The following is a 12,882-nucleotide window of genomic DNA, read 5'->3' on the forward strand; positions in this document are numbered from 1 at the left end:
TACGGCCAAGTCCTTGGGCCTCTCGGCCCCGCGGTCGCAAACTTCCGCCTTTCGCCCCTTTCGTGGCCAAGGAAGGGGGGCCTCCTCACGTACGCCTAGCCACCAGCCGCAGAACCAACCTGTGCGCGGTCGCGGACGTAGTTTCCACCGAGGCGGTTCTGGAGGACGACGCGGTCAGCCCACATCCACCCCGGCAGCATCCGCCTCAAAGCCTTCCTAGTCTAAGCTTTCAGGCCCATTCCACGCCAGTGGGCGGCAGAGTTCGCCATCACCTGCTCCACTGGCGGTCCATCACATCGGACAGGTGGGTGCTGCAAATCGTGCGAAGGGGCTACTCCCTCCCCTTCGAGACGACCCCTCCAGCCATGCCACCGCAGCACCACCGTATCTCGGGGGATCATTTGCATCTTCTCCACGAGGAGGTTTCGGCCCTCTTGGCCAAGGGGGCCGTCAAGCGCGTTCCGAGCCCAGAAGTAGGTCATGGTTGTTATTCCCACTACTTTCTGGTTCCCAAGAAGGGCAAAGGGGGCCTACGCCCTATCTTGGACCTCCGGAACATCAATGCCTTCCTCCGGAAGGAAAGGTTCAAGATGTTAACTTTGGCTCAGGTTCTAGCTGCCCTAGACCCTGGAGACTGGATGGTAGCGTTGGACTTGCAGGACGCATATTTCCACATTCCCGTCCTGCCGGCCCACCGGCGGTACCTGCGGTTCACGGTGGGCCAAGAGCACTTTCAGTTTACCGTGCTCCCCTTCGGCCTCACCAGTGCCCCTCGGGTGTTCACGAAAGTGATGGCGGTGGTCGCAGCTCATCTGCGCAGATCAGGGGTTCCAGTCTTCCCCTATCTCGATGACTGGTTGTTGAAGGCGGGCTCGCCCCAGACAGTCGTCTCCCACCTCCAGACTACGGCGGATCTCCTGCATTTGCTGGGATTTTCCATCAACGTGCCGAAGTCTCACCTGAGTCCCTCTCAGCAGCTCCTCTTCATCGGAGCGGTTCTCTATTCGGCGCAGTTCCGGGTCTATCCGCCGGAACAGCGGGTCCGGGATATTCAGGCCCTGATTCCCATCTTTCGGCCTCTATCCTGGGTTTCGGTCAGGCTAGTGTTGCGGCTTCTGGGGCTGATGGGCTCCTGCATCCTACTAGTGCATCACGCCAGGCGGCGCATGCGGGCTCTGCAGTGGGACCTGAAGTTTCAGTGGGCCCAGCATCACGGCAACCTGTCCGACCATGTCTTGATCTCGGAGGGCACTACACAGCAGTTACAGTGGTGGCTCACGGACCGCGATTGGGTCAAGGGCAAGCGCCTCTCCTTTCCCCAACCGGAGCATGTCGTAGTGACGGATGCGTCCCTCCTGGGATGGGGTGGCCATATGGGAGAGGCGGAGATCAGAGGCCTCTGGTCTCCGGCGGAGTCTCGTCTCCACATCAACCTGTTGGAGTTGAGAGCGATCCGGCTTGCACTGAAAGCCTTCCTTCCCTCTGTCCGGGGAAGTGTCGTGCAGGTGTTCACGGACAACACCACCGCCATGTGGTATTGCAACAAACAGGGCAGGGTGGGGTTGTGGACCCTTTGTCAGGAGGCTCTGCGCCTCTGGACGTGGCTGGAACACCAGGGCGTCACCCTAGTGGTTCAACATCTGGCGGGCTCTCTGCACGCCAGAGCAGACGAACTCAGCCGCCGGTGCATGATGGATCACGAATGGCGTCTGAACTCCGAAGTGGCGCAAGGTCTCTTTCAGCAGTGGGGAGAGCCTTGGTTAGATCTATGTGCCACCGAAGAGAACGCGCAATGTCAGCAGTTCTGCGCGTTGGAATTTCCAAGGCGGCACTCGCTCGGCGACACTTTTCGTCACGAGTGGAGTTGCGGTCTGTTTTCCGCCTTTCCGCCTATACCACTTCTGCCCAGAGTGCTGAAGAAGATCAAGCGCGACTGGGCCCAAGTCATCTTGGTGGCTCCGGATTGGGCACGAAGGTACTGGTATCCCGAGCTACTCAGTATGTTGACCGATCCTCCGATACGTCTGCCCCTTCGGGAGGATCTTCTGTCGCAGCAGCAGGGGACGGTCCTCCACCCGAACCTGTCCAGCCTCCACCTCCATGCGTGGAGATTGAGCGGCGACAGTTGATGCCATTTGACTTGCCTCCTGAAGTCTGTGATATCATTCTGGCAGCCAGGCGTCCCTCCACAAAGACGGTATACGCCTGCCGGTGGAACAAATTTGTGGCATGGTGCACAGCAAAGGCTGTGGATCCCCTTTCCGCCCCTCTTTCTGAGGTTCTCCCCTTTCTTCTTTCTTTGGCCCGGCAGGGCTCTGCCCTGGGCACCTTGAAAGGTTATCTTGCTGCCATCTCTGCCTTCTTGCGGCTTCCTGATCAGCCTTCTCTTTTCAAGTCCCCTGTAGTTGCACGCTTTCTAAAAGGCATTACTCACACGTTCCCTCCTGTCCGTTTTGTAATGCCTCAGTGGGACTTGAATCTTGTTCTCACATTTCTAATGTGCGCTCCCTTTGAGCCTCTTCATAATTGTCCTCTTCGTCTGCTGACGCTTAAGACTGCTTTTCTGGTAGCCATCACCTCGGCTAGACGGGTGAGTGAGCTCCAGGCTTTATCTTCAAAGCCTGCTTTTCTCTCTGTTCATCCGGACAAGGTTGTCCTTCGGCCTCGTCCCTCCTTTCTTCCGAAAGTGGCGACCCCCTTTCATCTTGGGCAGTCTGTCACCTTGCCCACCTTCTTTCCGCCTCCGCATCCTTCCAAAGAGGAAGAGAGGCTCCACCGTCTGGACCCAAAACGTGCGCTCTCCTTTTATCTGGACCGCACAAAGCAGTTCCGGGTGGACGACCAACTTTTCGTTGGATACGTGGGTGCTAAGAAGGGGAAAGCTGTGCACAAACGGACCATCTCTCGGTGGGTCGTTTTGTGCATCAAAATTTGTTATTCCTTGCCAAAAAATGACCCTCCTGTTGGGCTGCGCGCCCATTCTACTCGGGCCACAGCGGCTACTACTGCTTTGGGACGGGGTGTCCCTTTGCAGGACATCTGTCAGGCGGCAACGTGGGCTTCGCTACACACGTTTGCCAGGCATTATTGCCTTGACAGCCAAGTCCGGAGGGATGGCTTCTTTGGCCATTCTGTCCTCCAGGACTTTCTGGTGTGATCTTGGTTCGCAGACCCACCACCGGGGATGGTATTGCTTGGGTATCTATTCTAAGGTGAGGAATCTAACTAACGTGTTTCTTTCAGATGAACAAGTTACTTACCTTCGGTAACGATGTATCTGTAAGAAACATTAGTTAGTTAGATTCCTCACCGACCCACCCATCCTCCCCGTTCTGCGAACTGACATCCAGGGTTAAGGTTATCCTTTTCAGGCCCCTAGATTTTATTTTTGGCACCAGTGTCGGTCTTTGCATGGCTCTGCGTTCCTGGCGCGGAAAGCTATGTACAAGAACTGACGTCAGCGCGCGAGGGCGGCGTCTAAGTACTCCGACAACGTCATTCCGGCGCACGACGCAGACGACGGATGCGGAGCCGCAGACGACGCCTAGCGACGCACAAGGGGTATTGCTGACGAAAAATCTTCCGGATCCAGTCTGACGCCTGGGGATATTCTAATATGAGGAATCTAACTAACTAATGTTTCTTACAGATACATCGTTACCGAAGGTAAGTAACTTGTTCATCTGGCCTACCAAAGACTTTGATTGTCCCGCTAAAAGCTTGCCTCATCGCAGCAGCTAGACTCTTATCTGGCGCAAAAAAATTTGACCACATTTCACCACATCTGAAGGCCTTGAACTGGCTTCCTCTTGAAGGCAGAATCCAGCTCATGCTGACCTGCATCACTCACAAAGCCTTGTATATGAACATCCTGAAGTATCTCTCCCAGAAAAGTGTGATATCTGGGAGAACCAGAAACTCCAGGTCCGCCAGAGACCGTGTGCTCCAGCCACCCCGTTTCCGCAATGTAAAAACATATTACCGAGCGTTCTCTGGGGCCGCACCAAGAATCTGGAACTCTCTACCTCCCTCCATCAGAAGAATTCCTACTTTGTCGCGCTTCAAAAAGGAAGCGAAAACCTTCCTATTGAGCAAATTCCTCCAATAACACTCCTTTATTGCCCATTTCGCCTTTTCATGGCCTATGTTTCTTTGCATAATCTCCTGTATTGCTTGGCCCTCTCCATGTATCAATTGTTCCCCTTGTTTTATTGCTGACATGTCTCTCGCTGATTTTGGTACTGTATTGTTTATTGTATATAGCTCTGACTTTTGCCCTACTGGAGTCAATTCCCTAACTTCATCCTTGTATTCTGCCTATGCATATACTGTATGCAACGTGTTTATCCCGGCAAACTGATCTGATACCCTAACGGGTCATGTTCGCGCTATATAAAAAACTCAACAAAAAAAATGTATTGCCATGCACAGGACCTTTCCGTCCCAACTTAACCCATCTTGATGGCATGAAGATTAGAGTATGCAGGTAGAAAGATTCTGTAACACCTACCAATAGTGGTTTGCCATTTGCTACCCTTGGCACTGCCTGGGCTATCCTTCGATTCATGCGTCTTGTGGCCATGTTGTGGACAAAAAATAAACGGGGCTCCCTGAGTCCTGTTTACATCTTTTTGTTGCAACGATTGTCCACTCCCCAGACCTCAGTAGCCAATAAATTGGCAGTTGATGGGCTTGGGGTGGAGCAAGGGGTCAAGCCTGTGTTGCCATAGAACGAGAAAATGTGAGTGACATCACTTCTCTTGAATTGGCACCCATGATGATGCGCCAGATAGGGTGGATCTTCTCCCACTAGGGATTTTTCCAGTTGTGCTGCTTTTCAGCATGTTTTTATCTCTTCAATCGGCCCACGGACAATCCTGAGTTTAATGTGACCATAATATAGGTCATCTCAGAAGGAGAGAACAAACCAGTGTCCCTCCCTTTTGCATCCTGAACTTGAAAAATTGGTTCCTGGAGGACTGTCTTTCTAGTATGCAATCTTGCCAGTCAGCAATAGTGAGATTTTGAAAAGGTTTGTGACAGTAAGATTTAAGTTTTGTTAGTGGCCTTCAAGGGGGAGTATGCGGTTATTAGCCATTTATAAAGTAACTGTTGCTAGTATTTAAGAAATTATATCAAAGATGTCATACCATTTATGAAAATATTTTCAACATGAGAGATTGCATTTTTTTGACACGTTGGTAACAGCGTAATATCCAATGTTTAAATAACCTTTAAAAATTTGCTTACCTTAATTGGTCTTTTGAGTTCTTTTCGTGTAAATCTCATAACAATAAGTCCTAAAACAGCAAAGCCATAAAATATCCATACAGCAAAACTGAAATAGTTAATAAGAGTATTAATATCAGCCGGGATGATGTAGATCATAGCAACTATGCCCTGAAAAAAAACCAATGGGAAATAAATTAATGTCTGTGGGAGACTAACAGTAATTGTTGGTAAATACAATTTGTGTATCCAGTACAAGTTATTAAAGAAGCCATTTTAGCTAGTTTGAGACTCACATTCAAAATATTTAAGATTAATACTACTAGACAAGTGGTGAATAAGCTTTGTCAGTATGCGATGAGCAAATGGTGTTGAAGATTTGCAGTGTGGTAACAGTGGTGGCTGGTGATCTCTGAGAGCGATGCGACTCAATACTTGACCCGTATTCGTCCTGTTTACTCTAGGAATATAGGATGATTTGTGGGGTGATTTCTCCTCACCCACTGAGAAATGTTTTGAAAAAGATGTGGTCATATAGACCATTTAAAGCAGTTTTCACATAAACTTACCAAAATTGTCACATGCTCTGAAAGAGAACTCATTAATCATTCAAGTACTTTCTTTGTATCCCAAGGAAGCCTGATGCTACCCATTAGTTAATCCCAGTTTTCCCAAAATGTTTTATCTCTGCCCTCCATGATTTAATAATTGTGCAAAGGCCAGTGTTCTGCCATCGGTGTGCCACAATTAACTACAGCATGATAGTGCAAGAATTTTGCAATTGATGCTGTCTACATACAATTGGTGATCCACATGTCAAAATGTATGTCTAGTATGTTGGCCTTCATCTTCTTATTTTTGCCCCTCCCTCATGCCATGGTTATACTTTCTTATGCCAGCTTCAGTTTCCCACATTAGTTGGTATAGCCCCTCGCCATTCTTAGAACAGTGCAACCCCACTGAACCCATTTCTGCATTTCAGTCCTTTCGTTGGTGTCACAGGTGACCGACAACACGGACGTCCCTTGATTCACATGACCTTGGCATCCTTCTGGGCTCAGTTGCTGGTGCTGGAGGGGGGGGGAAAAGCCCGACGGCGCGCACTAACTCTGCTCCCTGACATGCCGGGGACTTGCTACGTGCAACACGGTTCGGATTAGGGATGAGCCGTGCCCCCTTGAACATTTGACCAGTGAGGCAAACTATTGTCATTTCTTTCGACTTCCAGTTTTTGCCCTTTTGCTTAGGGGGGTTTTCTTATTGGTGGGCTGGGGTTTTTTGGGGAGATGACCTTTAGTTCTGTTTCCTTGTGTGCTCACTGTTATGTGTTTTTCTTGCCTTGTTTCTGTTAAATCTTGCTCAGGGATTTTTTTATGTCGTTGACAGGGGATATTATGGGGTGTTGTGCGCTGCGGATATTACTCCTCGATCCCTCTCAGATCATGCCCTCCTCTCAGTCCAGCTCCCGGCACGCTGTGCGTGTTCTACTCCTCCGGGCTGGCGCCTTCGTGATTCCCTCCTTCATTCTGATGACGTCACTCAAATGATTCGAACCGTTATTAAGCACTATATCTCTGAGAATGCTCAGGAAGCCTTGAAACTCGTAGTACGGGGGGAATTTATCGCGTCGCTTAGTCTTTCATGCAACTCCGCAAAAAGAAACGAGCGGAGCTGGAGGCGGCGGTTGGTGAACTGGAAGCAGTTCACAAGCGCACCGGGGCGCCGAGGGTGTGGAGGGAATTGGAAACACGGCGCCGTATGCTGAAGCATCAGGATCTGGATAGGGCTGAGCATGCGCTCCTGCGGCTTCGGCATAAATTCTACCTCAGTGGAGATAAATGTGAGAGGATGCTGGCGCATAGATTACAGGCGCAGGCACAGATGACCGCAATTCCTGTCATACGGGGTCCGAATGCAGTGGAACATACCACGGATGCACTGATTGCTGATACCTTCCATCAGTTTTACCAGCGCCTTTATACGACGGGAGATACCCCTTTGCCTGACCCAGGGGACTATTTGTCCTCCAGTAATATTACCCCCCTACTCAAATCGTCGGCTGACGATCTGGACTCCCCTATTCGTGTCGAGGAGGTGATATCGGCAATTGCGCGGCTCAAAGTGGCTAAGTCTTTCCGCCGGGTTGCGCTTCCCAGATCTTCCAACGATGGCGGGAGGAAGGTTGCAAACGGGTGGGTGCCCTGTTTGATCATGGGGGTGTGATTCCCTTTCCTCAGTTGCGTAGGGATTATGAGTTGCTTGAGGCTGATGCCTTTCACTACTCGCAGGTTGTACACTGGGTCACGCGACCGGATAATTTCGCGCTAATGTCCCGCCCCCTGACGTCCTTCGAAAAATGGCTGGGGTGTAAAACGGACGATCGTAAACTCATCTCTGAACTTTATGCCCTGATCACTTCACAGGCGCAGAGACGCCGCACCAAAGCGCAGGTCCGATGGTAAACTGACCGGGGACGGCCCTTGTCGCACAAAGAGTGAGAATACATTTTTTACAGGGCGCACCATACTGCTTCCAACACAGCAGGGGCAGAATCTGCCTATAAAGTGGTTACTCACTGGTATTATACGCCAGAGCGCATTAAGAGTGGGACAGCTCCAAGTCAAACCTCTGCTGGCGGGGGGTGTGGTTCTGTTGGCACTCTGGTGCGTCTACTTTGGCGCTGCCCCAAACTGGTGCGCTATTGGACAGAAATAATTGATGATATTGATGCAGCATTCCAGATCACTTTGCCGCGTATTCCCGAGCACACTTTGCTAGGTCTCCCCCATCCTAAGTTTTTTTCCACTGAAATCGCTGAAGTGTAAGCAAATAGCCATGGCATTGCTGGCAGCGCGACAGGTGCTTTTAGCACACTGGGGATCGCTGGCAATTCCAGATTCTCGAGACTGGATTCAGAAGCTTTGGCAACTCTTAGCTATCGAGCGGTTATCCCTGAGTGTAGATGGGAAGGGCAAGGACTTTCCAAAACTGTGGGCTCCCTTTTTGCAGATCCTCACCAAAGATCTGAGAGAAGTCACGTGCCCGAAATATCTGCAAATTTTGCATCTCATACCTTTATAACTACCGGGTGCTTCAATTAATTGACTTGCCAGTTGTGACCAATGTACGGCGACATGACTGAAAGCTTTACCAGATCCGAACTGATGCGGAGGGAGGGTGGGGGAGGTTGCGGGTGGGGGGGCTTGTTTCTTTGTTACTGTTTCTTTTTATATATAAAAGTGGCACTCTCACTTTGCGCCTTACTGGCTCACTATGGCTTACTTTCATTGCGAGGTCGCCCTCAGGGATGTAGACCTATAGGCTGTGTAATTCTCTGCAGTTTTCGCTCTGCCGGCGCTATGATGTAGGCAGTTAAGCTGTGTATTTGCTTTCTTGTGGCCACGTAATAAAAATTATTCATTCTAAAATTTACTATATTTAGTTTTACATGTGATGTTGCATTAGAATCACTTAAAATGAGATTTAAAGACTTTTATTTTTAATTCAGCCATTTACTTTGATATACAGATCTCCTAAACGGTCGTGGAGGCCTCTGATCCCTTGACTTCTGTGCTAGTTCAAGAAACCAGTGTCAACTCCCAGGTGTTTGGTAAGGCAAATTGAATTTCGACCTCCTGACTAGTCTTAGATTGCTAAAACTTTAGATGTATTCTCCCCCTTTGATTTGTCGAGTAATTCCTTGCTTCCTTCTAACAATAAAGGACAAGATTTGGACATTTTGCTCCAGCTCTCCTCGGTGTCAACTCTATTACACCTTTCCAGTGAACCTGGTCTGATAATTTTGTATTACCTTTCTCCTGTGAATTTCGAAAGTCTTTGAGTGAATGACCCTCCCTGTACGGCAGTTAAATTCAGGAGATTGAATTTCATCGCTGCAGACATTTTAGTAAGCTTAATCCTGAAAAAAAGGACAAATATCATACCCAACTGCTGACCCCCAAATTCATTTGGGTGAATATTTTGAATCCCTGAATATATCTGCCAGTCTCCTAGACTCTCCAATCACCAAACCGAGTTGAAAAGATTTTGCCTCATACAGTTGGTTTTCTCAAGACCTAGGGGAATATAGGTGCTCATCATTCTGTTGAATACCTCTGGTGACTATATTGCAATCCTGCTGCCCAAACTTGAGATCTGAAAGAAACACGTTAGTTAGATTCCTCACCTTAGAATATCCCCAGGCGTCAGGCTGGATCCGGAAAGATTTTCGTCAGCAATACCCTTGCGCGTCGCTAGGCGTCGTCTGCGGCTCCACGTCCGTCGTCGGCGTCGTGATCGCCAGGATGACGTCGTCGGAGTACTTAGACGCCGCCCTCGTGCGCTGACGTCAGTTCTTCTTTTTTCCGCGCCAGACAGCACCGATCCGAGAAGAGCATACCCTTTTAGTAATTTTTTGACTAAACTTTTTGAACTCCTTTGGTTCTATCCTCCTCGACTCGACTCTGGTGCCAGTAGGGATGCCTGGCTTTAAAGCTTGTGACTCCTGTCACCGACTGATGTCGGTTACGGACCACCACCACCGGTGCCTCTATTGCTTAGGGGCCGACCACGATGCCGAGTCGTGCCCCGACTGCCGGGCCTTGACTTCGGAAGCTAGGCGGGAGCGGTCCCGCAAGCTGCTCGAGCTCCGGCAGTCAGCTCCACCACTCGTCGGGTTCCAAGTCTTTGGGTAAGTCGAAGCATAGCAAGAAGTCCAAAAAGCGGCGTCGCTCTTTGGGCTCCCCTCGCCGGGCACGCGACTCGGCTGAGGGTTCGGGTGGTACCACCCATGCGGCGCCGTCGGAGCCGCAGGAGTCTCGTCCGTCCCCATACCCGCTGGTCACTGGGACTGACGCGACTCCGGCGGAGATCAGTGCCTTCCTCATGGCCATGTGGATACGGTGGAGGACATGCTGCCCCAGTGTCCGGAGGAGGCCCGGACACGGCTCGCCCAGGCTCTTGCCGAGGGGCAGGATGCAGCGCGGCATGCAATTCGATGTGGACTGGACACTACGGACTCGCTGGGTAGGGCAATGTCGACCATGGTGGCGCTTCGTCGCCACGCCTGGCTGCGGTCCACAAGTTTTTCTGGGGATGTCCAGAGCACCCTCATGGATATGCCCTTCGATGTCAGTCGCCTTCTTGGCGACAAAGCGGATAGTGCGCTGGAGCGCTTTAAGGATTCCAGGGCTACGGCCAAGTCCTTGGGCCTCTCGGCCTGCGCCCGCAAACTTCTGCTTTTTGCCCCTTTCGTGGCCAAGGAAGGGGCGCCCCCTCACGTCCGCCTAGCCACAGGCCGCAGAACCAACCTCCACGCGGTCGCGGACATGGATTCCGCCGAGGCGGTACCAAGGGACAACGTGCCGGTCCGTCCACATCTACCCCAGCAGCATCCGCCTCAAAGCCCTCCTAGTCAGTGCTTTCAGGCCCATACCACGCCAGTGGGAGGCAGGGTTCGCCATCACCTGCTCCACTGGCGTTCCACCACGTCGGACAGGTGGGTGCTGCAAATCATCCGAAGGGGCTACTCCCTCCCCTTCGAGGCGATCCCTCCTGCCATGCCACCGCAGTACCACCGCATGTCGGGGGATCACTTGAAACTTCTCCAGGAGGAAGTTGCGGCCCTCTTGGCCAAGGGGGCCATCGAGCGCGTTTCTGGTCCAGAAGTAGGTCGTGGTTGTTATTCCCACTACTTTCTGGTTCCCAAAAAGGGCAAAGGGGGCCTACGCCCTATCTTGGACCTCAGGAGCGTCATCTCCTTCCTCCGGAAGGAGAGGTTCAAGATGCTCACCTTAGCTCAGGTTCTGGCTGCCCTGGAGACTGGATGGTAGCGTTGAACTTGCAGGACGCTTATTTCCAAATGCGAATGCGGGCTCTCCAGTGGGACCTGAAATTTCAGTGGGCCCAGCATCGGGGCACATCGGGGCAACCTGTCCGACCACGTCCTGATCTCGGAGGGCACTGCAAGACAGTTGCAGTGGTGGCTTACGGACCGCGATTGGGTCAGTGGCATATCCCTCTCCCTACCCCAACCGGAGCATGTAGTGGTGACGGATGCGTCCCTCCTGGGATGGGGGGGCCACATGGAAGAGGCGGAGATCAGAGGACTCTGGTCTCCGGCGGAGTCTCGGCTCCATATCAACCTTTTGGAGCTGAGAGCGATCCGGCTTGCACTGAAGGCATTCCTTCCCTCTGTCCAGGGAAGTGTAGTGCAGGTGTTCACGGACAACACCACCGCCATGTGGTATTGCAACAAGCAGGGCGGGGTGGGGTCGTGGACCCTTTGTCAGGAGGCTCTGCACCTCTGGACATGCCTGGAACATCAGGGCATTACCCTGGTGGATCAACATCTGGCAGGCTCTCTGAACGCCAGAGCAGACGAACTCAGCCGCCGGTGCATGATGGATCACGAATGGCGTCTAAACTCGGACGTGGCGCAAGGCCTCTTTCGGCAGTGGGGAGAGCCTTGGTTAGATCTATTCGCCACCGAAGAGAACGCGCATTGTCAGCAGTTCTACACGTTGGAGTTTCCAAGGCGGTACTCGCTCGGGGACGCCTTTCGTCGCGAGTGGAGTTGCGGTCTGTTGTACGCCTTTCCGCCTATACCACTTCTGTCCAGAGTGCTGAAGAAGATCCCTCTGTACACATTTACCAAGCACTACTGCCTTGACAGTCCGTTCCGGAGAGACGGCTTCTTTGGCCGTTCTGTGCTCCGTGACTTTCTGGTGTAATTTTGTTTGCAGACCCACCACCGAGTTGGTATTGCTGAGGTATCTATTCTAAGGTAAGGAATCTATCACTAACGTGTCTCTTTCAGATGCACAAGTTACTACTTGTGTAACGATATATCTTTAAGAGACATTAGTTAGTGATAGATTTCTTACCGCCCCACCCATCCTCCCCGTTCTGCGAACTGATTACTAGGGTTACGGTCATCCCCTTTTAGGGTCCTAGTTTTATGCACCAATGGTCAGTTTCTCGCATGGCTCTGCATTTCGGCGTGGACAGTTGTGTACTGAACTGACGTTGGCACGCATGGGTGGTGCCTAAGTAGCCTCCGTGATGTCATCTCGGTGCGCACGACGCCAGTGACGGGCGCGGAGACGCACCACGCCACCTTCTGGCGCGCAGGGGTACTGCTAAGCAGAAAACTTTCCGGATCCAGACTGACACCTGGGGAATATTCTGAGGTAAGGAATCTATCACTAACTAATGTCTCTTACAGATATATCGTTACACAATTAATTAACTTGTGCGTCTGTTTTGAATTGCCTGCTTTCGCCATCCACACTGTCTGGAAATTATAGGCAAATCCAATTCCTTGATGGATACTGACCCTCAAGAGGGTAGTCTTGTCTGCAACTGAAACATATTTTTCCATCTGCGACTTCTGTCATACTGTAGCCTGTCTCTCGGCTTTCTTTTATATCTTTCTATGTAATGTTGTTACTTTAGCTGGCCACTGCCATAACCTGTTCATCTGTGTGCCCTGCCTCGGTGGTGGCAGCCTGTCTATCCCCTGGTGTTTCCTCAGGCCATTTGAAAGATTGCATCAAGGTGAAATGTTTCTTCAAGAGTCTGTTGCAGGGATTCTGCAACAATACAGAACTATGAGCAGGAAATGGGACCTTGGTGTATAGGGACTGAGTCTTC

General features: G+C 51.2%; 2 protein-coding genes across 3 annotated transcripts in view; one reads left to right on the plus strand and one right to left on the minus strand.

The window, feature by feature from the left end:
• Nucleotides 1-12,882, plus strand: part of TDRD12 (tudor domain containing 12) — a 3,486,095-nt gene that overhangs the window by 3,230,829 nt on the left and 242,384 nt on the right. The gene's annotated exons all lie outside the window — the stretch shown is intronic.
• The window catches only part of SLC7A9 (solute carrier family 7 member 9), a 715,482-nt gene that overhangs the window by 72,063 nt on the left and 630,537 nt on the right, over nt 1-12,882 (minus strand). The window contains exon 11 of the mRNA XM_085639452.1: nt 5,251-5,400. Coding sequence (XP_085495578.1) covers nt 5,251-5,400 — 150 coding nt within the window. The remainder of the gene's footprint in view (nt 1-5,250; nt 5,401-12,882) is intronic.

Source organism: Triturus cristatus, chromosome 12 (genome assembly GCF_964204655.1).
Source record: "Triturus cristatus chromosome 12, aTriCri1.1, whole genome shotgun sequence".
NCBI classification, from domain to species: domain Eukaryota; kingdom Metazoa; phylum Chordata; class Amphibia; order Caudata; family Salamandridae; genus Triturus; species Triturus cristatus.